Below are 27,923 nucleotides of genomic sequence, written 5' to 3' on the forward strand. Positions count from 1 at the left end.
CCCACATCCTGAAATAACCCCAACTCTAAAAGCAGAGACAGAACACCAGGCATGCTGTAGAGCCTTTTATTTTCATGTTTCCTTGTTCTTTTAACATTTTCATGGAAAAAACATATACAGTTTAGAATCTGGAACTGACCACTGTCTAGATGGGTTTCAAGGGCAGCTGGTGGGGGAGGCGGGGGCTGCACAACTGGAAACCAGGGGGCACCTGATTCAAAAACTAAGCTACAGTCTGAGTGCAGGTCTGGCTCCGCCCTGGCTGGATCCCGTGCTGGTTGTGGCTGTCTGTCCCCCTCCCTCCCGTTGGCTACAAGGGCACACGGGGAGGTGAGTCAGCTTGAACTCTGGGGGCTCACACCCAAGCTCTACTCAAGGACACAGTGAAATCTGAATTTCAGAACGAAAAATGCTAACTTTGTAGTCTAAGTATGTGCCAAATACTGCAAGGGGCATAGTTATACTAAAAGAGTATCCTCCGTAGCCTGAGATTCCAATTTAACTCAGCATTCTGTTGTTTTGTTTTGTTGCTAACTCTGGCAACACTGCCCTTGGGGCTGTTGACTCAGAGGTGGGAAAGGGGGTTCCGGGGACAGAGGCCTGAGAGAGGAAGGGGAAGTAGTCAGTCCTGGGCTGGGGGAGGGGGAAGGAACAACCCAATTCAAAGAAAGCTTTTATACCCCGCCCCCGCCCCTCCAGGAATGACAGCCTTTTTAATCATCATTTTCCAGAAATTTTCTACACTGGCTGCCTGCCGGTTGTTAATAGCTATGGGGGAGGGGGCCAAAGACAGACACACACAGACCACCCCCTCCCACCCCATACAGCTCTAAATAAAGTTTGGAAGCACTTAGTATAAACGTCTTTTTTTCTAAAAGGATTCCTCTTCGTCCTGGGGGCGGGTCTACAAACACCGCTCCCGGTATTGCTCTAGAAAGATTTAAACACAAGAACCAACAAACCCAGAGGGACAGAGCCAGGGCTGTGGCCAGTCCGTCCTAGTGTCATCCTGGAAGGCCCCGTCTTGATTGAAAATTCAAGCCGCCTGGAGCCTTCCTTCCGTTCTGCATCCTGTTCTCGTCCCCAGAAGGGGTCGCGTTTAGTGTACAGGTTAGGTCCGCTTTGCCTCCGAGGGGTTCCCCGTGCAGGCGACCTGGCACAACCATTTATTCTGATGGCCACTGCCGGTCACAGCAGAAAGGACGAGACAAAAGAGGCGAGTCAGGCGTCCTCACTCCTGGTCCCCCCGGCTGCCCTGTTATCGCCACACGTGGCAGGGACTCGGGTTGCCAGCGAGCATCCACTGCAGGCCTGGGGGGTGGAGAGCTGATGCCTGCTGCAAGCACACAGCCCCGTCCTAGGAGCTCTGGGGCAGGGCAGGGTGTGCAAAAAAAAAAAAAAAAAAAAAAGGCAGGCACCCAAGTCAGCTGCAAGTCCTCCTGGGCCCCCGGGCTCGGCCCGCGCCCCTCATCCATGGGGCCCAGGGTCAAAGCCGGGGTCTTGGCTGCCTCCGCGTGGCTGGGGGCAGGGAGGGGACCACGCCCAGAGCCCCCCACCTCCCGCCCGCCTCACACTCGGATCTCGTCCTCCTCCTCCTCGTCCATAAAGGAGAACTCGGGGTCTGGCGGCTGTGCAGGGAGAGCCGCCCGGGTGCGGTCCGGCCCCCGGAAGGCGGGGCTGCGCTCCTCCAGGACGCCCGATGCGCAGCTGGACAGCGAGCTGCTGTCCCGCGTGGTGTGGCTGCCCGCGCTACGGGCCGAGCCGGGGCTGGGGGCCGCTGCCGCCCAGCCCTCATCCTGCAGGGCGCGGGAGGGCACGTCCAGGCCCCCCTCGCCTTCCTGCCCGGCCACTCGGGGCGCCGGGGCCGGGCTGCGGGCAGGGTCCCCATCGCCATTGTAACCGCCGTCCTCCGGCTCCCACTCACCCCCCTTGTCCATGACGCTGAGCACGTCGCCGAGCATGGAGGGCCCCAGGTCGATGTGGAAGGACATGATGGACTCGGCGTGCTTCAGCCCGAAGCTGGCCTTGGGCACCACGGGCAGATCCGCCAGGTCCCCGAAGGCCTGCTCCTCCAGGAGGGGGTCTGGGGAGTGCGGGGCGGTGGCCCCGTTCCGCCGAGGCGCTGCCTCCTCCAGGCTGCCCTCCGCGTTGGCCTTCTTCACAGGGCTGGACGACAGGCTCTTGGGCAGTTTGCTAGAGCCCTTCTCCGCAGCCTCCTTCTCGTTCAGCTGCGGCAGGGACATGGCATTCTTGACGAAGAGGGCCGAGTCCCGCAGGGAGCCCAGCACGTCCCGCTGCTCCCTGTCTCCCCGGGTCACCGACTGGGACCGCTTGCTGGACCGGAACTTGCGGGACAGGAGGCTGCGCTTGGAGGACGACGAGGAGGAAGGGGCCTGCTCGTCCACAGATTCGCAGTCCAGCTCCCCGGCCTTGCTGTTGAGGAAGGAGGTGTCCCCGAAGGCGTCCCCCGCCCGGCCCACGTGCATGGTGTGGCGGAAGTCGCCCAGCGGGGCGCTGATCATCTCGGCCGTGAGGTCCACCCGCGAGCGGCGCTTGGAGTGTACGGAGCTGGACACCAGCTGCTTGAGGATCGGCATCTTGCTGGGGTGGAGGACGGAGGGGGGCCTCCCGAGGCAGCAGGTAGATCGGGGGTCAGAGGTGAAGTCCGGCGGAGGCGGATCGGGGGTCAGAGGTGAAGTCCGGCGGAGGTGGATCAGGGGGTCGGAGGTGGATCAGGGGGTCGGAGGTGGATCGGGGGTCAGAAGTGGATCAGGAGTCAGAGGTGGATCAGGAGTCAGAGGTGGATAGGGGGTCAGAGGTGAACTTCGGCGGAGGTGGATCAGGGGGTCGGAGGTGGATCGGGGGTCAGAGGTGAAGTCCGACAGAGGTGGATCAGGGATCAGAGGTGAAGTCCGGCGGAGGTGGATCAGGGGGTCGGAGGTGAAGTCCGGCGGAGGTGGATCGGGGGTCAGAAGTAGATCAGGAGGCAGAGGTGGATCAGGGGGTCGGAGGTGGATCGGAGGTCAGAGGTGAAGTCCGGCGGCGGGAAGGGGCGATAAGGAGGAGATCACAGGGCTGCGAGAAGAGCATAGCAGGGCAAGGGTTAACCCAGCTGTCCGCCCAGCACCGCACCGAGGCCCATCTAGCCCAGGGGCTGCCATTTACACCTCCCCTCACCCACCCAAGTGAGACAGTGTGAAATAAGCCAGCGATCAATTTCAGAACCCTGCCGGCTCCCTCCTGCACAGACTGGGGCGAAGCCAGCGCTCTTTGGAGTTCAGGTAGCCACTGACATGCCTGTCCTGACCCTTGAGAGAGAGCCGTTCTGTCGTCTAAAGGACCGTGTCTCCCCCACACCCTGTCTCCCCCCACCCCACTAGGATGCCGCCAGCAAGAGGGGGAGGTGCATGGGCAGGCGACTCCAGGCGGCAGACTAGGGAGGGACTTGACTCTTGCAAACAACCAGTCTGGAGACACACTGTAAGTTCTTCCTGCTGGCTGACCTCAGTCCCTGTGCAGTTAGTGGACACCTCAGCCTGAGTCACAGCCCTAAGAGAAGGGGTAGGACAGGGCAGGCCCCAGGGAGGCGTGGCCCGACACCTCCCTGGACCTGGACTGCCCCACTCACTCTCTGAATCAGAATGAGGGTGGGGCTGCGGCGATCCACAGAACCAGCTCCCCAGCCCTCTGGTCCTCGCTGGGTGTCACAGAAGTGAGGACCCCGCCTGCCGCACCTTCTCCTTGGGGCCCCGAGCTCTGCCAAGGGTCCACCCTCTGCCCACCTCTCAGAGACCAAGACTGGGAAACGCCCAGTTTCTTTAATCATTGCACAGGGCGGTAGGGACTAGACAATTGCAGACACCCCCAACCCCCAGGATGTTTAACCTGAACCAAAGAACATCCTCGGGGAGCCTAGGAGAGCCTCTGAAAGCTGGTACCACCAGCCACGCGACTCCCGGCAAGGACCAAGGTGAAGTCTGACGCTGAAGCCAAACCCACCCCAAAGGCTAAACCCAGCAGCCCAGGGCTGAGCAGAGCAGAGAGAGGTGGGTTGCCAGGGGCTACCCAGGACACCCCACAGCGTTTCCTCCTCACTCCTGATGCTGCCCCAGGCTAGCCGCCACATCCCACCTGGCCCTGCTTCCCGTTCCCCCATCCTTCACCTTCTGGCTAAAACAGAGCCTGCCCAGGACTCCCCAGCACAGACGCCCCTGTCTGGCTCCCAGTCCCTGCCTCCCTCCTCGCCTCTCCCTGACCTCTGCAGTCTGCCCCGGCCCTGAGCTTCTGTCTCCTGGACTCCAGGACTGGACACACACGGTCCCCTGCTGGAGCACCGGTCCCCTGGCTCACCCAACATCCTCAGGGCTCAGCTGAGACGTCACTTCTTCCAGGAAACCTGCTTTAGCATGGTGAGACCCCCCGGCCTCCTGGTCCCCCACCCCCCGCACCGTGGATGTCCCTGGCCCCAGCGGGCACTGGCTATGTCGTTCTACGGCTGCTGGCTGGACTGTCATCTTCCCACCAGACCATGAGCTTCCGGAGGGTTGTGACAGGCTGGTTGTCACTGAAGCCCGTCCGGCGGTTCTTGGCACAGTCAGTCTCCAAACACCTGTTGAAACACCACCACACAACCACCCACCCCAGCCTCTGGGTTGCTGCCTTTCTGCCTTCCCGAGCCCAAGGACAATGTCACCTCAGCCTACAGCTCTGGGGCTCCAGGCCTGACCTCTCCATGCTCTCCCACTCCCCCACCACGCGCTCCTTCCTTGTTCCTTGTCCTGCTGGGGACACCCAGCCTGATGGCTGCCCTGCCAGCACGTGCTCCCCAGCCCCCAGGCAGTCTCAGCGCTCATCACTCCAGCCAACAAAGTTCTCCAGGGCCCGCAGGCAGCAGGGGCCAGGCACCAGGGCTCACCTGCTACACCGGTGACGCGGTCTGGCAGTCAGGTGAGGATGTCTCTGAAAGGCCTTGAGATGACCCCTCCCTCACCAGACCCTTAGGAAAATTTGCTTCTGCCACCTCTAACCTTACTCCTCTCTATACCCTGGGATCTGACCTCTAAACTATCCGACGTAGAGCTGCTAGACCAGATTTCAACAAGTGTTTTCCATGAATGTCCAGACAGCAAAGATTTTCAGCTTTATGGCAGTTATGGTCTTGGTCTCAGCTACTCAAATCTGTCTTTGCAGTGGTAGGAAAGCAGCAGTAGGCTGTATATAAACAAACGGGCGTGGCTGTGTCCCAATAAAACTTTATTTATAAACACAAGCAGTGGGCCAGATTTGGGCCATAGTTTGCTGCTGCCTACACTAGACACACATGAACAGTACTGGCCTCAGGGCCATCCCTTCCACATTGCTCCTGCAGAGAGTTACTGTATGTGACCCTTGGGGGCAGCCATGGGGTCTCAGGCCAACTTTAGGAAAAACTCTTTGGCTAACCAAGAGGAGAGTGGAGTGTGTCAGCTTCAGAACTGTTCGCATCGAAGGAAATCAAATCAGGTCTCTAAGGCACTCTGGATACTGGAGGATCCCTTGGGTTTCCGCTGCCATCAGGGCAGTGAGGCAAGAAAGGAAGGTGAGGGTCCGTGTCCTCAACCTGCCTGCAGCTCAGCTCCTGCCTCTGGTCACAGAAGCCTCGGCTCTCAGCACAACTCCTTCATTTTCTGAATGAGAAAACAGGCTCACTGAAGCGAAGTGACTTATCCAGATTTATGTGCCAAAGGGCAGAGCTGGGCTGGAAGCCGGTCTCCTGCTCCAGGGCTCTTTCTGCTCCATGCCAGGCCTCTTTCCGGCCTTTGGTGGGTAGCGCTTCCGGTTAGGGACCATTTCCAACTCCCTCCCCGGACTGCTGGCTGGAGAAGGTACCTGTCATATCTGATGCTGACCCTGCTGACACCTGGAGCTGAGAGTCCTCAGTGGTGGGGGCTCATCCCGCTTCCTGTAGGCTGTCTGGCCGCATCCCTGGCCTCTACCTGCCAGATGCCAGCAGCACCCCTTCCCCAGCTGTGACCACCAAAGCCTCTCCGGACGGGCCAAGTATCCCCCGATGGCAGGGGGCAGGGTGAGGGGACGCACCTGGGTTGAGAATCCCAGTCCTGGATGGAGGGAGAGCGTGTATGCCTGCTCAGGCAGGGGGAAAAAAAAAGAGGGAGGGAGGGACAGGGCAGGAAGCGAAAGGGGTCAGAGTTGTGGGATCTGTGACAGGAACCTTCAGAGTTGCGTAAGGGTCTCAAGCTAATGGCAGGAACCCCCAGGCCCAGGGAGCAATGTCAGGTGCTGTGGTTTCCCCGAGCTCAAGTGCTTGTTAGAACGGAAAGGAAACCGCAGGCCCCACTGCCCAGGACTCGGCAGAGACGGTGCGGAGGTGGCCACCCGCAGGGACCAAGGGTCCCGGCCATCGTGGCTCCAGGACAGGGGGGTCCCCACCATCCTATCACCCTCTCTCGGGACATCTTCAAGGGGAGAGCTAGAGGTCAGGGTTCGAGGGGCCGGCAGGGAGATCCCTAGGCCCCTGCACAGCCCCGCACCCCAGGAAGGCAGGGCAGGTCTGGCCAGTGCTTATCTGCCACCCGTGGTCTCGCTCCCTGGGGGTGGGGACGAGGCTTTGTGGCTCATGAGAAACCAAACCATCTCTGACCTCCAGCATGAAAACGCCCCAAGTCCTGAGAGCAGGGACCTAGGCGCCTTGCCCAGCAAGGAAGGCCCGCAGGACCCAGCAGCCCTGGGGGCCTACAGCTGCAGCTTCAGGACCAGAGTCCGCTCATTGGGCTGTTTCAAATCTTTGGTCTTACAGCACCCTCATGACATTCTCAGCCTAAGCTCTGAACAGGGAGCAACTTGAGGGTGAAGAGGTGAAACTCTGAGGATAAGAACAAGCAGGTGGCCTGCACCAGTTTGGGGGGCAATGCTGAGTGCCACCCGGAAGGGGACTGTGCCCAAGGGTGCCATGGCTTCAGGAGGGGGCTCGGCTAAGCCCTGTGACTCAGCTCAGGGGAAGCGGCTAAAATAGGCTGCCACTCCCACGGCACACCCTGGGTGGGGCACCCACCCCACCCCCACCCCGGAAGCCACATCCCACTTTCCTGGCCGAGCCAGGGAAAACAGAGCAGCATCTTGCATCTCTCCCTGACACCCTCGCCTCCTCTGGAATCTGATTACTCTACGCTTGGCCCACTGACCACGGAGCATTCCTCTACGGCAGGGCGACGAGCCCTCCTTGCAAGGCCAGGCCAGACCCCTAGTTGGATCAACTCGAACCACACCCTCACTTGTCCTCCCTGGCAGGCTGTCCAGAGGGCACTGCCCCCCCCCCCCCGTCACTAGCCCAGTGGCTCCCAGATGGACCTGAGCTCCTCTGGGGCAGCCGGGTAGGCCTCCCACTGTGCAGCTGGCCTGTAAGCTCACCCGGTACACAGAGGACACACGCTTCCACGCCCACGGCCACAGCCACCCGCCCCCTCCAGCATTTCTGCTTCTAACCACCCAGGCCATCCCCAAGCAACGTGGCTGGATAGAAGGTGGCATTCGAGCTCAGTTGTGCCCTGGGTTGGATACAAGAAGCTTCCTTCACTTTTTCAGGCAGAGAGGAGGGGAAGCAGGAAATCAGGGCAAAGAGGATGGGCGCTAGGATAAGGCTAGGATTGCGGAGATGGACAGGGGCCAGCATGAGGGTATGACGAAGGAGCTGGACGGGGCGGGCGCGCTAGGGTTAGGACACATCCAGATCAAAAGGGTCCGAGTTGTGGGCTCTGTGACAGGAACCTCCAGAGCTGCGTAAGGGTCTCAAGCTAACAGCAGGAATCCCCAGGCCCAGAGAGCAACGTCAAGCGCTGCGGTTTCCGAGCTCAAGTGCTTGTTAGAACAGAAAGGAAACCACAGGCCCTGCTTCCCAGGACTCAGCTGGGATGGTGAGGACCCCCGGGGCCACCCACGGGGACCAGGGATCCTGGCCATCGTGGCTCCAGGACAAGGGGGTCCCCACCATCCTATCACCGTCTTCCGGGACATTCTCAAGGGGAGAGCTAGAGGTCAGGGTATGAGGGCTGGGTTTGGAGGTGGAGACCTCAAGGCCTGAGCATCCCGATGGGGGAGGAGAAGGAGGACAGACGGGAGGACAGACTCCGAGGCGAGCTGGAGCCCAGCGGGGGAGGTCTCGCCTGGTAGGCCAGGGACCTTTCGCTCGGGGGTGCAACCAACAATGTCACCAGGAAGAAGCTGACTTTGCCAGAACAGGGGGGTGTTGTGCTGAGAACATCTGACAGCTGGAAGAACACGCTGCAGGGGATTATGCAAGAAACACGGGCGCAAGGGGGGCCACGAGTGTCCCGAGGCTCTGTTGCTTTCTGGAATGCTCACCCACCTTATCCTGAGAAGATACAGAGTCCCAGAGAAAGCGGAAGACTGCTTTATTCCAACAGCCAGCCGGCGGCAGAGGGAACGGACCAGACTCCGGGAGCTTTGATGCCCGTTGCTACCCAGAACAGGAGGGACTTCGGCGGGGCTGTGGGGTCACTTTCGCTGCCTTGAGTGTGTCTGGAAGCTTTTCATTCCTTCACTAACACTGCCACCAGCCCTCTCTATTTGAAAGTCTGCTGTTGGCTCCAGGATGTTAAGAAGCCCTGTCTTAAAATAATTTGAGCCTGAATGGCCACAATTACATTAAGGAAAAAAAAAAAGGGCCCAGGATGGAAGCATGAAATATCATTATTATAACTCCTATACCACTTGTGTATCTGTGGAGTGACCCTACTCTCAGAGATGAAGAGACTAAATTAAGAGATTTGCCCTCGGGTCATGGACGGAAGCCAGGGCTTTATTCCCACAGCCCAGCTCCAATCACTAAAATAGTGATGCATGACCCAAAGTGTGGGGGCCTCAGCACATTAAAACATGGAGCCTGTCATCTGTATACACACACAGATACACAGAGGTATATTTTTTATAGGTTATACATGAGGCTATTGTCAATCCATGCATCAATTAATAGGTTTTAGTTTTCCGTTAAAAAAAAAAAAAAACAGCCAAAATACAACATAGTAGTTCTGGTGTTTTTCTTCCCACATCTTGGTGGATATTTTATTTTTTTATTATTTAATTTTTTATTAAAAAATGTTCTTGGCCATGCCACACAGCATGTGGGATCTTAGTTGTCCAACCAGGGACTGACCGAACCCACACCCCTGGCACTGAGTCTTAACTGCTGGACCACCAGGGAAGTCCTTCAGTGGATTTTGTGTGCACACCCCCGGGGGTGGTGCTACAGAATGGTACCCACAATGTCACGTGACGCCCACAGTGCCAGCCACAATGCCTTCAACTTCAGAGACTCCCAAGACTGAGAGGTGAAGGACAGCCCAGAGATTATCCCATCCAGTGGCCTTGACTGGGCTATTGGGGTGGAGAAGAGTACTTGCCCAAGGCCACAGAGCTGATGGGGGACCCAGGGCATGCTGGTGCCCAGGCCCCCATCTCCCAGTCTCTATAGGTCCTCACAGATAACACAGGCTTTTGACTCATTGCCAGGCATCAGGCTAGACCTTCTTGAGTCTGTTACCATCTTGGTGGCACTGAGCCAGGAAAGGGGAAGAGGAAGACTTCCCTCCCACTGAACAGCAGGTACCAGGTGCCACCAGGCAGGGAGGGAAGCACAAAACCCCAGCCCAGGAGCTGCTCAGAGTCAAAATGACCCCAGGACAGCATAGTCTCGGGGCATCAGCAATTAGGGCAGGTTCTTGAAACGCTTAACTTTAAATTGAGAAGGATCCAGGAGCCCCCACAGTGGGAAACCCACCCTCTGGAACTATTTCACAGCAGAAAAAAGTCCCCAACACAGATAGCCACTGACGCCTCATTCACAATATCAAGAGACTGGAAACAGCCTAACACCCAGCAATAAGAAAATGGTTGAGAAAACAAGGACATGTTAACTCAACAGATTATCCTGCAAGCACAAGCGGGGTCTATGAAGACCACGCAGGACGTGGAAAACTGATCATCAAAAGACCTCGAGCAGGAGAAAAAGGCAGAACTTAGACTTGTTTACACGCAGTGATCACAAACGTCACACACATATGCATTCTCGAAGAAAGGCAAAAGGGCAGGCAGAGAAATTAAGGAGTGATGTCAGGCTGGAGAGGAAAATGGGCTTTTTAAAAAAAAGTTTCCTTTAATGTGGCAGTGCTGTTTTGATAATAATAATAGTAAAAATCCCAAAGCATCAAAGGCTTAAGGAAAAAATTTTAATTTCCAAACCAGCTTTAAACTATCAGATTCTCAGGTTCCCACAGCTGCAGCCCATACAAGGCGCTGAGTGGGGGCTGAGAGGGGAAGGGCAAGGGCGTGGGGCTCAGGCCACATATTCTCAAATCAAACAATCAAAACATCTCCCGTTGATGTCTGTCCACTCTCTCTCTCCCTCCCCCTAAATCTGCACCACCCCAAGAAGGACAAGTTTATCACAAGTTTATCATGTCCTCGTTTTAAGTTGCCTCGGAGGACAAAGTGGGCAACCTATAAAGCCGGGTGGCAGGGGGCATAGGGAGCTTAGGACCCACCCCCCTGCCCCCAAGAACCTGCTTCCCAACAACTAGCAATTCAGAAATGACAATCTCCACCTCCCACCCCGGAGACTGGCCAATTTCCAGTGACACGGAAGCCCTGAGCTGGAGGCCGGCCTCCCACAGCGGCCATCCCACCGTGGTACCCTGGGCAGGTGACCGTTTGGTCTCTGCTGCTTCCATAGCCCCAGCTCGGGTCTCCTGATGGCTACTAGAGAGCAGAGGGAACGCGAAGAGGTGGGGTCACACGAGGACACAGGGAGGACACCCCGGGGCCCCAGCCACTGGCCGACCACCAGCAATGCAGAAATAGGCATGCCGTCAGCAGTTCCCATATGCTGGGTGCCTGCTGCATGCCAGGCATTGTGTGGCGGCATCATTAAACTTAGGCCCCTGGCCCTGCACGCAGGGTGTCACAATTGCCCCCATTGTACAGAAAAGAGAAACCGAGGCTCGGATGGAGTGAATGCCCTCATGCTCTCTCAGCTACTAAACGGTGCTTTGAGCCCGTTTCTGGCAGACCTTGGGACACAACCCCCTGGCTCATTCAGATGTCCACAGCTGAGAACGTGCTCACGGACAGAGAGACGGCGATAGGGTGGGATTAGGCAGGCTGTTTATCTAAGACCTGGGGACCGAGACTCACTTGACGGACACCCCCATCAGCCATCTGCTCCCAGGGATGGTTCAAACGGGCTCCTCCTTACTCCAGATCTCATCCCCGCTTCCTGCTCTGAGGACCCTCCCTGGGAGGTGAGAGGTGGGGAGGACCCCCCTGAAGCAGAAGCCAGGACTCGCCCAGCAGAGTCAAGAGTGGGCCCAGCCCAAAGCCCCACTTCAAGTGTTTCTCATGCCTGCCCCTGTTCCAATCTCCAGCTTAAGTTTCTTGGTGGTTCCCAGTTGCCAGAAAGGAAGACCAGGACCTGGACCCCATCCCTGTCCTGAAACCTCCCAGGCTGGATGCCAGGCGCTGGCTCTACCCTCCCTGCCTCTCGAGTCAAGCTAGACCTTGGGTTCATTGGCCCAAGGGAGCCACAAGTCCCATTTCCTGGAGATAAACATCCTCTGGAGGATAGATTCTTCCTGGAAGGAAGGGAAAGTGAACAAAGCCCCGGTTTCACTGCATGCTTTCCGCAGCAGCGAGCAGCCACCGCCCACTTGCCAGGCATCCCTGGGTAGGGGGTGGGCAGGAAGGAATACCACTGGGGATGGGGTGACCTGGCTCCAGGTAATCAGGACGGCGTGGGGCACAGAACTTCAGGACCCCGCTCTCTGCTGCCTCTCCACGTGTTACTACATAACGGCGGGCCGACGCTGTCCAACACGGCCGGCAGTCCCCAGCCCAGTGGCCATGGGGCGCTTGAAATGTGCACCCCAAATGGAGTCCAGGTTGAAATGTCCAAGTTAACCTGTGCTAAAGGGTAAAATATACACTGGACTTCAAAGATTTAGCATCAAAAAAGAAAGTGCAAATTAGCTCATTTCCCACAGCAATCACGTTAGAATCGATCTTTTCAAATGATAATATTTTAAAAGATTATCAAATGATATATTAGAAAAGGACAATATTTGGAATATACTGAGCTAAAGAAAACGGTCGTTTCACCTCTTTTTACTTTTTCAAATGCATCTATTGAAACTGTAAATTATATACGAGATTTGCACACTACTTCTCTGGGATAGTGCTGATTTAGATGTTTCTCCGCCCCTCCCCTGCCTTTTTTCAAAATACAAGCAGCACTTTCCACTGTAGAGGGATGAATAAAGCCAACCGCTGTTCACATTTGAGTGGAAATAGTTACATGTTCATAAACACCACTACTTGTTTGAGATTAAGCCCTAACGGCCTCAGTTTTACACCCCGCAGGCCGCTCAAGAATGCTAGGTTGTTTCAAGTTCCTAAGCCTGCCCAGGTCCATTTCCGGAGGACACAGACTGATAAGTGAGTAAAATTACTTTTGTTTCGGTTGTTAACTTGTTCTCCAGAAGGTTTTTACCAAGTTACAGTTTCACCAACACAGAGGATGACGCTGTCCAATACCAGGCATTATGGTGTCCTTAGTTGAAAACAACAAAACCACAATCACCACCACCTTTGCAAACTTATAATTTGCATTTTCATTTTTCACCATTACTAAAGAGGGAGGGCATTTTAGAAAATATTTCTCTAATGAATTGCTTGTGGAAGCCATTTTGCCCATTTTGGGGGCGGGGGGGGGGTCCTTCATCTTTTCCAATGGATTTGTATGACTTTAAATCTTAAGGCTCTTAAGAATGTTGACTATATTTTGCAAATATTTCTGCAAGTGTATCATATGCCTGTCTACAATGTGGTGATTTTGTTGTTTTCTTTTCCATGGAGTGCTTATTAGTTTTTACATGGTTAAGTCTGTTTTATAATTTCTGGCTTTAAAACCATGAAGCAAAGACCTTCCCCACTCCCAAGTTTTATGAAAATATTCACTTCTTCTAAAACTACCAGGTAATGTAATAGTGAAAAATTACTCATGGAGATAAAAATACTAGTAAAGGAAATACAAAGATGTCTGTGGCTTGAAACTGCGGGTCATTTAAAAATAGATAAAAAATTAAAACGTAACCAAGTTAGTTACTGATTCTGTATAAAACTGGTATAAATTATGAGTAAAGGATAGATGCTACCTTCATCAGATAGATATATATATACAGATACCACCCACCCACGGTTTCTCTGGACTTCCTTTCCCACTTCTTCAGTTCAGTTGCTCAGTCATGTCCGACTCTGCGCGACCCCATGGACTGCAGCACGCCAGGCCTCCCTGTCCATCACCAACTCCCGGAGCTCGCTCAAACTCATGCCCATTGAGTCGGTGATGCCATCCAGCCATCTCATCCTCTGTCGTTCCCTTCTCCTCCTGACGTCAATCTTTCCCAGCATCAGGGTCTTTTCAAATGAGTCAGTTCTTTGCATCCTGCTTATTGGTCTCTGTTTATTCCAAAACCAGGTCCATACTATCAACACTGTAAAATGTTTTGAGTATTCAGTAGGATAATATCCCTACTTTAACTTTTTTTCCTGAAAACTTCTTGGCTTTTCTAATGCAGTTAGTCTTCTCGCAAGACTTGAGACACATTTTATTAAGTTCCAAAAGAAATCCTGATGGAATTACATTGGGGATTGAAAGCAAACAATAAATTAATTTAGGGAGAGTCGATGTTATCACAACATCATGTCTTCATATCCATTTATTCAAGTCTTTTAGACATTCTCCATTAAATTCTGTGGTTTTTCTTCCGACAAGTCTGACACACGTCTTGTCGTGTTTACTCTGAGTTATTTTATGGTCTTTCATTGTGAATGGGTTTTATACCCAGGCCCTTTCATGTAGCTGTATCTCCTGACTGGTGGTAGCTGGTATATGGGAAAGCTGCAATTTTAAAATTTATATCTATTTAATGTCTACCCTACTAAGCTTGTACTGTCTTATACACCCTAATCAACCATATGATTAAATCTTTTGAGCTTTGCAAGTAGACCAACCCAGCATCTGCAACTAATAATAATTCTGCCTCCTCCATTCCTCATTCTTATCTTGTTAAATTTGATACAATTGCCAACATAATGTAGACTACTACTACTGACAAGGAGGCGCACGGTTCCTGGCATTTACAGCGCTATTCTAAACCCAAGTCATCCAGCCCAGCAGCCACCACTCACATCAGGCTGTCGAGTGCTTGAAATGTGGCTAGTGCCACCAAGGAACTGAATTTTTAAATCTTCCATTTTAATGATTTTAAATGAAAAATTGATGCTTGATTCAGTTATTGGAAAACCAACCTAAGTATGTTTAAAACACCTTGAGTGTGTGAATCTACTTTTTCAACTGTAAATCCCAATTCTGATGGGGTATGTATGAAATATAGCATCCCAACTGACATGTGCTACAGGTGTAAAATATTGGAGAAAGAAACAGCTACCCATTCCAGTATTCCTGCCTGGGAAATCTCATGGACAGAGGAGCCTGGCAGGCTACAGTCCATGGGGTTGCAAAAGAGTCAGATACAACTTAGTGACTAAACAAACACGCATAAAATACACAATGGATTTTGAAGACCTTGTATAAAAAAAAAGTAAAATATCTTGTTAATATTTTTTGTGATTGCATGGTGAAATGACAGTATTTTGAACATATTGGCTTAAATATAACATTAAAATTGATTTCACCAGGGGACTTCCCTGATGGTCCAATGGTTAAGACTCTGAGTGAGCTTCCAATGCAGGCGTATGAGTTCAGTCCCTGGTTGGGAAACTGGGGCCCCACATGCTACACAGCACAGCCAAAAAATTAAAACAAAAACGGATTTCATCAGTCTATAGTTTTTAAAATGTAGCTACTGGGAAACTTAAAATTTCTTTATGTGCCTGGCACTATATTCCTATTGATGATGCTGTTTTAGAGGTATTTCCGCTAATCATGATACTCACCACTGGATTCATAAAGATATTCTCAAACACCTTAGAGAATTTATAGTTCTTACAGCTTTAGGAAAACGATGCCAATCACTTAGGCGGAGTTGTGGGAAAACACACTGAAGTTTGGATAATTAACTTACCCTTTGATTGCCGAAAACTACAATGTCCAGTCTGGCTTAAACATTAGGAAATGATTCCTTAGACCCTATCGTGGACCTCAGATGGATATGCGCCCCCTGGACCACAGGCCATGGAGGAAGTATGAGAAAGAAAATGGACATCACTATAACTTTACCCTACACCAAGCTGGCTGCTTTATTTTGTTTACGCTTCCCTTTTGGAGGGGCAAGTAAGAACACCGTCCTAGGCATCTGAAAGACCCTAAGTACTCTTCCCAACAATCCCATGGAGTTATCAGCATCATTCCCATCTTGCAGATGAGAAAACTGAGGCTGAGAGTTAAATGCTTCCCCTGAGTCACACAGCTGCTAAGGACAAAGCTGTCTAAGTCTGATTCTGAACCCTGGGCCTTTCCCACTTGACCATAAGCTATATCAGGGGAGTGCTGTAAGCATTGCTGGGGGTGCTGGACTCAAATCTGACGAAGGTTATGGATGCATGAGCACCCGCCAGGCAACCACTTTGCAAAGAATTTCAGGTTAAAACTCGCAAGTCCGGGCTCCTCATTGCCCACCACTCCAGGGAAGGACAAGACAAACCCCGAGACATACAGACCACAGCAGCCCCCCACCCCCAGGAAGTCCATGGTGCTGGGCAACCATGCTCCTCCTGGGTGGGGCTGGGCCATTCTCCACCCAGCTCCCTCTTCATCCCAGAAGCCTACACTTCGGCCCAGAGGAAGGAGAGCAGGAGGGGCAGGCAGGGAAGGCTTGGCGTGGAGGGAACAAGGCCCTGCCCCGTCACCATGGAGGGAAAGGAGTGAGCCCTGACCCGGGAGTCACAGGAAGCGACAGCTCTGGAGCCAAGCCTAGAGGAGCCAGCGGCTCAAGGGCAATCGGCAACTTCACTTGCTTACAGGACTCTTCCTGGAGAGTTGGGGGGGTGTCTGTGTGTGTTTCCCCAGCCACCCAGCTCCCATCACAAAGGGAAGAAGCTGGGGGGGAGGTGGGGAAGGAGTGCCTGCAGGGGGCCCCATGCGCCTCCCTCCTGTCCGGGGCCCCAGAAGGAAACGGCTGGGCTTGAAATCAGATCGGCCTGATCTTGTTTGGTTTCACTTGGCTTCTCCTAAGAACAGAGTGCTCAGCTGAGGAGTGGGCCATCAAAGGACACCCTGGGTCTCCAGAGGGAGCCAGGTGGATCTGGGTCTGGCTCTAGAGCAGGCTGGTGAATTTCCGTCTCAACTCTGCGGGATGGAGCGTGCAGCCTGGGGGACCCTGCAGCCTGGGGGACCCTGCAGCCTGGGGGACCCTGTAGCCAGACTCCCCGGTGACCAGCGGGCTCGGCCACACTGGGCAAGTTACTTGTGCCTCAGTTTCCTTATTAGTTTACAAAGTGACTGATAACACCACGTACTTCCTAGCACTACTGTGAAGATGAAATAAGCCAACACAGGTAAAGCCCTTCCCTTACGTGAGGATACATAAGGGGTGAGCACCCTTCCCTGTCTGCTGTGAGAATGATGCTATAATGTGTTCTTTTTCAGCAGGTGCCCCGTTGCTACACCTTGAAAGGTAGAATTCCAGCATCCCTGGGGACTCTCTGCCAACGGTCACCCCCCAGGCTCAAAGAGGACACATGCCTTCAGTGTCACCCAAGGACTCCTGATCCAAAAGGCTCCCAGGCTGACCCCTTTCAAAGTCCTTGGGGGCCCCAGGATGAATTGTTGCGGGGTGGGAGTATCCTCGGAGCTTCCAAGCCCAGCTGTAGACTGCCTAGTCCAGGCCGGCAGTGGGATCAAGCAGCCCCTAGACTTGGTCTCTTTCCCCATCTGCCTTCCCTTCTCTCTTCTTTACCTTTTAACCTTTAAGGAAACAGGAGGAGGAACCTGGCTTTTCTCAGATGGGACTTCAGCTTTTTCTGATTTCAGTTCAATATGGGGGGTGAGGCAGAGGTGGGAAAAGAGAACTCCTTCCGTTCCTCCCTAAGATGCAGGTTAGCGAACTTAGAAATTTGGGGGACTAGCTACCAGAAACAAATAATGGTTGCTTATCAACATGATCAACCCTCAGTTGGGTCCTTTGAGGGCAGGGGGAACGCAGGGGCTCCTCGTGATGTCTCAGTGGGCCAAGGACAGCGTTCTGAGGAACGGAGAAGGGTTGCAGGGAGTGGAAACCTGGGTGTGGAGAGGAAGGAGGGGCAGGGAGCAGACACCGGGACGCAGAGCCCGGCTTCACTGTCAGGGATCTGAAGCTGGGGTCTGCAGACCAAGTCCAGTTACCCCAAGAGCTGCCTGGATGCAGGAATAAGAACCCTGAGATGCTCCCAGGGAGGCTGGAGGCTGCCCTGGCAGACATCGTCTGCCACCTTGCTGGCCAGGGGAGAAGATGGTGGTCAGAGCAGCCCTGGCTGAGCAAGAGATGCTGTCCCTGAGGTCAGCCGCAGGGATCCTTCTTGTCCCAGCTCTGTGGCTTTTCAGATGCCCTCAACCCCCGGGAATGAAGGAATGAGGGGGAAATGCCAGCGGTTTCTTATGGGCTGGATAACCCCAAACTGGGCTCACGTGACAGGAAGAGGAGACCCCTTCTAGCTTGGGAGGGTGAGTGGGGGCCACCAGAGCCCCTGCTCCTGGCAAGGGGGGGTTCTGGACGTCAGTGCTGCCTCCCTGGCCTGGAGCCCCTGGAGTTTGCAGCTGGCAGTGCCTGGGGAGAGACTCTGATAGAATTCCTGGAAGGAAGCCCAAGGCTCCTTGTATTTTCAGCTAGAGTTTCAGGGACTCAGTGAGGGGGAATGCCGGATCCTTCAGGGCTCGACTTCCTTCTCTGCACCCTGTGAGCAAAGGGCCATGTCCAGTCGCCACACGAGTCCCTCCCAGCAGGATCCCACCCTCCCCGAGTCCCCAGAGGTGCTGGCCTCGAGGACACTCTGCCCGCGGGTCCAGGGCTCGGTTCCCTTTCCCAAGGTTGCGGAAAGGCCTCCAGCACATAGGTCAGGAGAGCTTTCGCAGCTTCCAGGGCCGGATTGCTCAACTCCTTTCCCTCCGCCTCCAAGCATATCTCTGGCATCAACCCAGATCCTGTTCCTCCGAGGGACGGACGGGCTCCTCTCTCCCCCTACAGGGACAGGATCCTCTGAGCCTATGGGACCTCCAGCCGCTGGAGGCTGGAGTCACTGCCTGACGGCAAGTCTGGCCTCGGAGGCGTCCGGTCCCAGCTTGGTCCCACCTTCCTGCTCAGAGGAGAGGGGGCAGGGGAGAGGGTGAAGGGCAGCCTGCTGTAAGCAACTTGCCCGCCACACCTGGGCACAGCCTGTCCTGGCTGCAGAAATCAATCAGCTGTTCCAAAGGCGGAGGCGGCGAGGAGCCCTGAGCCAGAGCCAACCAGAGGCCCTACCGAAAGCTCCCGAGGGTAAAGAAGGGTCTAGGGTCCTTCTCCGGGGCTCAACATCCGCCCACTACCCCCTCCCCCCACTTCTCAGACAACAGTCTCTGGGCCTGGGGCTCCCCAGTCTCCAGTCTTGTGGGGGCTGGACTTTCGGGTTCCATGAGGCAACAGGACCGTAGTCGGTTGGGTGTGTCCCTACATGGGATTAGGGTGAGCATGGGAGGGGGGGTTGCGGGGGAGAGAGAAATGAGAGGGAAATGGAAGAGGATTCAAGAGAAAGGTGGACATCCCAGAAAAAGATGGAAAGAATCCTCAAAGTCGAGGCCTGAGCTAGGGAGCATCTCATGAGCACGTGGTCACCCGTGAGCTGAGCTCCAGGAACTCAAGCAGACCGCAAACCCCAGGCTCATCTCATCACACCGACCCCCTCCCAGTCCCTGCCGGGTCCCCAGGATCCCTGGGAAGACCAGGAGAAACTGCCCGGGGGCCTCCCAAGGGTCACCGAACCCCCATTTGTGGGAAGGAGCAGCTGTCCCCAGGGAGTGGAGGGGCAAAGTCCAAGTTCGGAGGAGATAAACCACAGTAATCACCGGTTCGGTCAGTCACACGGGCACCTCGCACAGGGCCGCTGATGAAAGCTGGGACCCACAGGTCCCGCCCCGCCCCCAGACTCACACAGGGTCCTGGCTACCCCCCAGGGATGGAGCCTCCCGGTCCCAAGTCTGCCTCTGAAGCCCTGGGGCCACCTCGAGGCTTGGCTAAGCCCAGGCCTGGCCCAGCAAACTCCCCTTTTCTGGGGGATCTCACGGCTCAGCTTCCCCCTGCCTTTGTGCCCTGTTCTTTGTTCTCTTAAAATTCAGTCCATCCTTCAGGGGGTGGGGGCGGGGGGGGGGTCCCCTCCTCCTCCTCCTCGGCCTTGGAAAGGGGCGGAGGGAGTAGGGAGTTATTAGAAACCCAGACTGTGCAAAGCAGTTGCGTTGCTGGAGGCCCTCCTGTAACCGGGCCCCTCATTGTTTACGCGGGCTGGATGGCGGAGCTTGCTCTGGTCCAGATGGCCGCTGGGGGGGGGGCGGTCAGGATGAGGGAGATCCTCCCCCCAACACCTAACCTCCCCAGGAGAGGAGCAGGGGGCTTCACGCAGCTCAGGGACCCTTGCTCGCCGTCCAACTGCTCAGCTAAAGGGGCAGAGAACAGGCACCGGGGACGCAGCCCAGGGCCGTGGGAGCCTGTCAGATCGCAAGCGTGACAAGAAAAGAGAAAGCATTGTATTTCCCCTTCATTCTCCCGGGGAGAAAAACAAAACTTCCCAGGCGCAGGCTACGGCGTCGCGTCGGGAAACGAGGAATCTGGTTTGAGTTAGCAGAGAGCACCCCTCCCCCAGACACACACTCACACTCACACACACACATACACACACGCCCCGGCCCGTCCTCCCCCGGGAAGCCCGCCAGCCCCCGCTCCGATTCCCGCCCAGCTCCCCCGGCGGCCGGTACACTCACCGGCTGCGGCCGGCGCGCAGAGCGGCTCACCCGGGACGCGCCCGGGGCTGGTGGGGGTCAGTTTTGTGCCCCAGGACCAAGGGCGCTCCGGTGAGGGGGCGGAGTTACAGAAGGCCGATCCGGCTTCACCGCCCGGAGCGGGTGATTAAATCATTAACCGGCCGCTCCCGGCTCGAGGCCAGGCCTGGAGCGCTCGGCCCGGTCCCGCGCGCGGCCACGGGCCGGGCTCGGAAGCGGCCCCACCCGGCCGATCGGCGCCGCGGCTGCCCCCCCAGCCTCGGCCTCCCGGTCTCCCGAGGAGGCGGGCGCGCGGGGCGGGGCGAGCCGGGGAGGGAGGGTGTGGGGCGGGAGGAGGGTTTGTTCGCTCGGCCGTTCCCTCCCGGGCGGCTCGTCGCCCCTCTCCGCGCGGCACGGTGACACGGGGCGGCGTGTGCTGCGGCGAGTGTACCAGGGCGAGTGTGCAAGCCTCTGCCGCTACGCGCGAGCGATCGGGTTCTGATTCACAGAGAACTCTGCACAAACGCCCCCCTCGGGGGCACCGCGCGCCGCCGAAGGCTGTGCTCCCGCCCCAGCGTCACCCACCCAGGCGAAGGGGTGGACCGTTCAAAGCCGGGTGGTCCCCCGTCCCCACCCCCCGAGCAGCGCCCGGATCCGACCGGCTAAACCCAGGCTGGGGAGGGGAATTCGACCGCCACCCCCTCCTCCCCAGCCTGGATCTGCTCGGACAGCGGTGCGTGGCCCCGGGCCCCAGCCTGGCCACCCGGGGGCGGGCGCAGGAGTGGGGGCAGCCGGCCCGGCTCCCCGCCCCGCCGCCCCTTATCGCGGCTTTTTCAATCCCCTCCGCCCCCTTGGTGGGGGGATCGAGGTCCCTACACCGAGCTCACCCAGGCCCCGCAGGGCGCCGGGGGGCTGTCGCGGCCAAAGGCGAGGTGGGGGTACCCGTCGCCTACCTGGGTCCCCAGAGACGAGAGCGCCGGGCCGGCGCGGCTGCGCGCTCCGCTCCGTGGGTTCGGCGAGGCGCCGGGGCTGGCGGCCCATGTCCGCTCGGCATCGGTTTGCCTCGGGCTCGGGGCTGGGAGCCGCTCGGACACTCCCCTCCCGGGCTCCGCCCGCGCCCCCCCGGCGCTGATGTCACCGCGCCGCCGCAGCCAATGGCCGCTGCGAACCGCGGCCCGGCCGCCCGGCCTCCACGGTTCAAATCGCAGAGCTGGAGCCTCCGGGAGCGGCGTGTGCCGCGGTTTCGGCCCGTGGGGTCCCGGCGCGCCCCCGCCTGGCTGCGCTCCGGCCGTGACCGCCTCACCTGGGGCCTAGAGGCCAGGGGCGCGACGCCCTTCGGGGGCCTAGCGCGAGCTCCTCCGGCGGCTCCTCCGGGTTCGGAGCGGCGACGGGACCCGATAACCCCCGCCCCTCCCTCCCCGTCCCAGTGTGGGAAACGCAGGAAGCCCCCGGGGTCGGCGCCGCCGGAGGCAGGGATTCTCTCCCTCCCGGACTCTTCCTGGAAACGAGGCGGGGAGGGCCCGGCCCCGAGGCCAGGCCCGGGGTGGGCGTTAGGAGGACCCGGCCCGGGGGACCTGTCTCTGATTGTCCCGCTTTCCCCCATCCGCGCCCCTTGCCCCCTGAGTGTTCGCCCAAACTAAGCTTCCCTGTGCGGCAAGTGAACCTCGGGGGCCAAGCACTCCTGAGACCCGCCGCCTGAATCCTATGAGAATCTCTTTAGAGAAGTAGCTTCCACTTGAAAGCGATCGTTGCTAATAAAATGCCTCAGGAGAGAGGACACAGCAATAAGTTAAGCTCTCTAGCTGTTAGCAGCTCCCTGGCCTGCGTTTTTAATTTTCAGGGAGGAAGGTCAGGCTGTCAGAGGCTGCAGACTCCCTCCCACTGACCTTGGATGGGACCCCTCAGTGGTCTCTTTGGGCTGGTACCTTCCCCCGCAGGCTCCCAGGAAACCCTACCCCAAGGCTGGCATCCCAGGTCCCTTCCAACTGAAATCAAACCTTAAGTTTTTAATCTGTTGCCCCAAACTTTCTGGATTCTCTGAGGCACCTCCCTTTCCCCCAGCCCTTCCCTCCATTGTTAACAGATTGTTTTCTCCTTAGTTATTGGTTCTCCTTTTACAGGTGTCTGAGGTTTGCCTTTCCCAATTAGATGAGCTATCAAATGAGCATAACTCCAGGACAAAGTCTTTGTAATTCTTCCACTCCTTATCCAAATTCAATGCTTTGCATCTGAGGCTCCTTCCACAGTCGTTGAGGTTTGCCTTTGGGGATAAAGATAAATTAAGTCCAATCCCTGCCCTCAGGATGCCCTCAGTGGCTGCAGGTTGCTCCAGGAAGGAGCTATTTAGGGGAGAAGGCAATGGCACCCCACTCCAGTACTCTTGCCTGGGAAACCCCATGGACAGAGGAGCCTGGTAGGCTGCAGCCCATGGGGTCATGAAGAGTCGGACACGACTGAGCGACTTCACTTTCACTTTTCACTTTCATGCATTGGAGAAGGAAATGGCAACCCACTCCAGTATTCTTGCCTGGAGAATCCCAGGGACGGAGGAGCCTGGTGGGCTGCCGTCTATGGGGTCACACAGAGTTGGACACGACTGACGCGACTTAGCAGTAGCAGCAGGGGCTTCTCTCGGAGAAGGCAATGGCACCCCACTCCAGTACTCTTGCCTGGAAAATCCCATGGACGGAGGAGCCTGGTAGGCTGCAGTCCATGGGGTCGTGAAGAGTCGGAAACAACTGAGCAACTTCACTTTCACTTTTCACTTTTGTGCATTGGAGAAGGAAATGGCAACCCACTGCAGTATTCTTGCCTGGAGAATCCCAGGGACGGGGGAGCCTGGTGGGCTGCCGTCTGTGGGGTCGCACAGAGTCGGACACGACTGTAGCGACTTAGCAGCAGCAGCAGCAGGGGCTTCTCTGGCGGTCCAGTGGTTAAGCCTCTGTGCTCCCACTGCAGGGGAAAATGAAAGTGAAACGTCACTCAGTCATGTCCGACTCTTTGTGACCCCACGGACTGTACAGGCCAGAATACTGGAGTGGGTAGCCTTTCCCTTCTCCAGGGGATCTTCCCAACCCAGGGATCCAACTGTGGTCTCCTGCATTGCAAGGTGGATTCTTTACCAGCTGAGCTACCAGGGAAGCCCCATTGCAGGGGGCACAGGTTCAATCCCTGGTCGGGGAACTAAGATCCACATGCCATGTGACATGGCCAAAAAAAAGTAGATGCTTCTAGACACTTCGTGGCTATGGCATTGCTAATACCCTGGCAGGGAGCCTTGATTGAAAGAAAATGCTGGGAAGGATAAATTAGGAGTTTGGGAGTAACATATACACACTACTACGTATAAAATAGATAAACAAGGACCTACTGTACAGCACAGGGAACTCAATATTTATAATATGATTCTCATTGTTGTATAGCAGAAACCAGCACAACATTGTAAACCAATTATCTTCCAGGAACACATGTAAACCCATGGCTGATTCATGTCAATGTATGGCAAAAACCACTACAATATTGTAAAGTAATTAGCCGCCAACTAAAATAAATAAATTTATTAAAAATAAATAAATTAAAAAAAGTAAATTTAAAAATATTTGTAATAACCTATATGGGAAAAGAATCTGAAAATATATATATATATATCACTTTGCTGTACACCTGAAATTAACACAACCTTGTAAATCAACTATGAGTGAGTATAAATGTAAGTTTCTCAGCTGTGTCTGACTCATTGTGACCCCATGGACTGTAGCCCGCCAGGCTCCTCTGTCCATGGAATTCTCTACACGAAAATACTGGAGTGGGTTCCCGTTTCCTTCTCCAGGGCATCTTCCCAACCCAGGTATTGAACTTGTGTCTCCCGTGTTGCAGGTGGGTTCTTTGCCCTCTGAGGCACCAAGGAAAATCAACTATACTTCAACTGAAAAAGAGAAAGTGCTAATTTTACCTGATGGTTGGAATCCCGTTTCTGGGATTAGGACTTGGTTTCCTAACCATTTGCTGAAACTAAGTTTTGCTTCAACCTTTCAGACTGGAGCGGCCTTAGAGAGAATCAGAGGAAATTCACAAAATGGAAACCTTGAAGCTTGAATGCCTACCTTAAAATTTCTGGCAACTTGTAAGCCCCTGACTTTGGAGAAGGATTTGAGGTCTTAACTGTACCTTTGGTGAAACTTGACCTGTAAGCCTTTAGGCCAGGACGTGTGTCTTAGCCTGTTCTAGCTGCTGGGGCCTGCCCGGGGACTCGGCAGGCGTGATCCTCACGGCTGCACGGGCCTGCCTCCCTCGACCCGTCCACACCCCTTGAAACACACACCTCCCAGCCGTTGTGGATACTGGATGGTGGGCATTTTGGTTCACATAATTTGACCCCGGCCTTCATGGGATCCCTTATGCTGGTTAATCCTGTTCCCTTCCAGAGAAGTCGGAGGCGTCACTCACTCGGGTCTGGTGTTTGCCATGAGACAGGATTCTGGGGAGGTCATGTCACTTTCTGGAAGCTCTATGACTTCCCGTCTCTATCTGGAGTCCCCCACCGCCTGAATTTCCTTCTTCCGAGGTTAGATGAGAAGGTCCCGGAAGGACCCCTCAGGGTGTCACCGGGGCCCTGAAGGTTTGGGATGGAGTCTGGGTGACCCGAGGCCCTGCCCCCTCCCTGGGCAGAGGCTCCTCCTCACTTCCCCGTTCTTGGGAACCACCTGGGGCCCTTTTTCGGGGCCTTGGCAACCTCTGCAGTGCAGTCTGGGAAAATCCCCGGGATACCAGGCCACTGGTAGAGGGCCTGGGGCTCAGGGTGAGGCCCTCCACCATGTGGCAAAGGCCATCTCTGGGGCCTCTTTTGTCCCAGGCTCCAGGCATATGAACCCCACCCCACCTCCCTCTACTCCACCTCCTGCCTCCCTCCCACCCCCAACCCGAGTAACACGTCAGAGCTCTGGGGCAGCCAGCACACATCAGTTCAGTTCAGTCGCTCAGTCGTGTCCGACTTCTTGTGACCCCATGGACTGCAGCACGCCAGGCTTCCCTGTCCATCACCAACTCCCGGAGTTTACTCAGACTCATGTCCATTGAGTCGGTGATGCCATCCAAACATCTCATCCTCTGTCATCCCCTTCTCCTCCTGCCTTCAATCTTTCCCAACATCAGGGTCTTTCCCAAAGAGTCAGTTCTTCGCATCAGGTGGCCAAAGTATTGGAGTTTCAGCTTCAGCATCAGTCCTTCCGATGACCATTCAGGACTGATTTCCTTTAGGATTGACTGGTTTGAGCCAGTACACATAGAGAATAAAAAACAAAACAAAACAAAACAGGTCATCCCCAAGGGATCCTCGGGGACAGGATGATATCTGATTGGTGGGTTTTTTTTTTTTTAATTATTTCTGTTAATTTTGGCTGCTCTGGGTCTTCCTTGCTACTCCTGGGCTTTCTCTAGCTGCAGAGCACAGGCTCTAGAGGTCAGACTTCAGTCCTTGTGTCACATGGGCTGTTACCCTGAGTCATGTGGACTCTTCCCAGACCAGGGATCGAACCCGTGTCCCCTGCATTGGCAGGTGGATTCTTAAACACTGGACCACCAGGGGAGTCCCTGATTGGTGTCTGAATCCCCAGTCTGGGTCAGAACTGAACCGGGTTTAGTAAACCCCCCTCCCCGCTCCCCTGCAATGAACTCACGGGGCCTCATTTATTCTCCCGAGACAGCAGCTCTGGAGGACTCAGGGGGTGAGGGAGCTGCTGTGTCTCAGGAGACCCCTGGCCTGGAGGCAGAGCTGCTGTTCACCAGACTGGGGACCCTCTGGGGACAGGAGGCCGCAGGAGGGCTGAACTGAGCCCGGAGAAGGTGATGAGGGGCGTCAGGGGAGAGCGGCAGGGCAGAGAGGCTGTGGACTTTCCTGGAAATGAGTCCACGCGTGGGGTCGGAACCTCTGGATTGTGTGACCTCGGGGGAGGCGGTCTGTCTGAGTCACAGCTGCGGCAGCTCACAATCGAGACCGCAGGCGGCTATCAGCGGGTGGCAGCTGACCGAGGCTTCCCTGGTGGCTCAAGGGTAAAGAATCCGCCTGCGGATGCAGGTAGACGGGGGTTTGATCCTTGGGTGGGGAAGATCCCCTGGAGGAGAAAATGGCAGCCCACTCCAGTATTCTTGCCTGGAGAATCCCCATGGACAGAGGAGCCCGGCGGGCTACAGTCCACAGTGTTGCACAGAGTTGGACATGACTGAACGTGCATGCATGGAAGGAAATAAAGCCTGTGGCCCTGCTCTGTGAACAGCCTAATCTGAAGGGGGGGAACCAGACACAGTTACTATTATTATTGCTGAGTCAGACTTGAGGTTTCTGGGGCACTGCGGCCCCTCCGTCCCCCTGCCAGGGAAAGCACAGAGGGCGTAGGCCCCCTCCGGCCCCGCCCCACGTAGGAGGCCTGTCAGTCGGTGCACCATCACGTTATCAGCACGCTGCCCTGACCCCTGAGCCGGGACACTCCAGGAGGTGGGAGGTGACACCCCATGTCTTATTTATCCAGGAGGGAGAAAAGAATGGACAAGGAAGATGCAGCCAGAGGTCTGGGCTCCTCAGGGCCTCGGCGTAGACGTCGGGCAACGACAGGAAGTTTGGGAAGTGGGGGGACCCAGAAGGAAAGCTCCATGTGGTCCCCAGAGTCCTGAAGCCCAGAGTTTCACCCCCAGTGAACCCCAGGACAAGCAGGAGAGCCCAGGCTTGTCCCCCCAGCAGAGGCGGCCCCTTGCCTCTAGACTAGGACCCCAGGCCCTGGGTGCAACTGTCACTCGCCGACCTGAGACAAGTCACCTGAGCTCCTGGGGCTCAGTTTTCTCATCTGGAAATGGGGACCACACAGGGTGAAGTTGGTGGATCACGCAGGTCAGAGGACAGGGTAGAGCTGGGACCGCATCAAGGGCCCCCACATGGACGCCAGCCAGTCTCAAAAGTAAGGGTCAGGTTAGACCTTGGAGAACGAGTTTACTCCTGAACGCCCCTCCTTGGGCACAGAGCCCTGCTAGTGTTTCGCAGAACTGAGCTAACAGAAAAAGATGACCCACACTATCGGCAAGAGGCAGTCCTGAGCCGCCGATAAAGGCTCTGCGGGGCTCCCCCAGATGGACATGCTTTCTGTCACTGTCTCCGAGGAGCTCTGCTAGAGGGCGGCTCCTGACAACCAGATACCCTCCTGGGCTTCCAGAGGGATGAGCAGAAAAGGGACTGAAGAAGGAAAGAGCATCTGTCTGAGCCCAGAAAAGGCTGGTCTTCTCCCCCGAGAGACCGGCTCGGAGGGAAATGCAGCCTGGAAGAAACACACTCAGGGAAGGCGGACAGCTGTCACGGGTTGAGACTCTACTGGAGGCCTGGAACCCTACACCTCAATCCTCATTGCCGTCATGAGTCCCAGTTTTCAGATGAAAAAGAGGAAAGACTATGGGACTTTCCTGGTGGGCCAGTGGCTGAGACTGTGCTCCCAATGCAGGGGGCCTGGGTTCCATCCCTGGTCGGGGAACTTGATCCCACGTGCTGCAGCTAAATATCCCGCGTGCTGCAGTGAAGATGGACAACCCCGCATGTCTCAACTACAACCCGGTGCAGCCAAATAAATTATCATTTTAAAAAAAGAGAGAAACGCTAAATAACTCGCCCAAGATGACACGGCTAAGTCCAGATTGTACACAGGAAAAACCCCAAGCATGGGGCTCTGGAGCCCACAGCTCCAGCCACATAACCACAAAGCAGCAGGAAAGGACACAGATTCTCGCTGGAGCCTGAATGATCTTGTTACCAAACTGAGCCACGGTGGGCAAGGGACGGTCGTCAGGGGCACCATCGTACCGAGGGGACGGACTCCCATCTGTCGAAGAAGGGTTCACACTGTTTCAAGGAGAACTGAGGCACTTTCCTTGAGGCAGT

The 27,923-nt window shown here is 55.7% G+C and overlaps 1 protein-coding gene across 3 annotated transcripts; it reads right to left on the reverse strand.

Moving 5' to 3' along the window:
• Positions 1–52: 52 nt before the first annotated feature.
• Positions 53–21,073, reverse strand: CDC42EP4 (CDC42 effector protein 4). Of its 3 annotated transcripts, XM_081581339.1 has the most exons (3): positions 20,962–21,073; positions 5,443–5,666; positions 53–3,075 (listed from the first exon to the last, which is right to left on the reverse strand). In XM_081581339.1, exon 3 carries the CDS (start codon positions 2,595–2,597, stop codon positions 1,569–1,571), a length of 1,029 nt encoding a protein of 342 aa, XP_081437465.1. In that variant the 5' UTR covers positions 2,598–3,075; positions 5,443–5,666; positions 20,962–21,073; the 3' UTR covers positions 53–1,568. The 3 variants fall into 3 exon arrangements, with proteins under 3 accessions (XP_081437465.1, XP_081437463.1, XP_081437464.1); XM_081581337.1 differs by lacking the exon at positions 5,443–5,666; XM_081581338.1 differs by lacking the exons at positions 5,443–5,666; positions 20,962–21,073 and adding an exon at positions 20,012–20,318.
• Between the last annotated feature and the right edge of the window lie 6,850 nt (positions 21,074–27,923).

Source organism: Giraffa tippelskirchi, chromosome 3 (genome assembly GCF_054371585.1).
Source record: "Giraffa tippelskirchi isolate mGirTip1 chromosome 3, T2T-mGirTip1v1.2.pri, whole genome shotgun sequence".
Classification (NCBI taxonomy): Eukaryota; Metazoa; Chordata; class Mammalia; order Artiodactyla; family Giraffidae; genus Giraffa; species Giraffa tippelskirchi.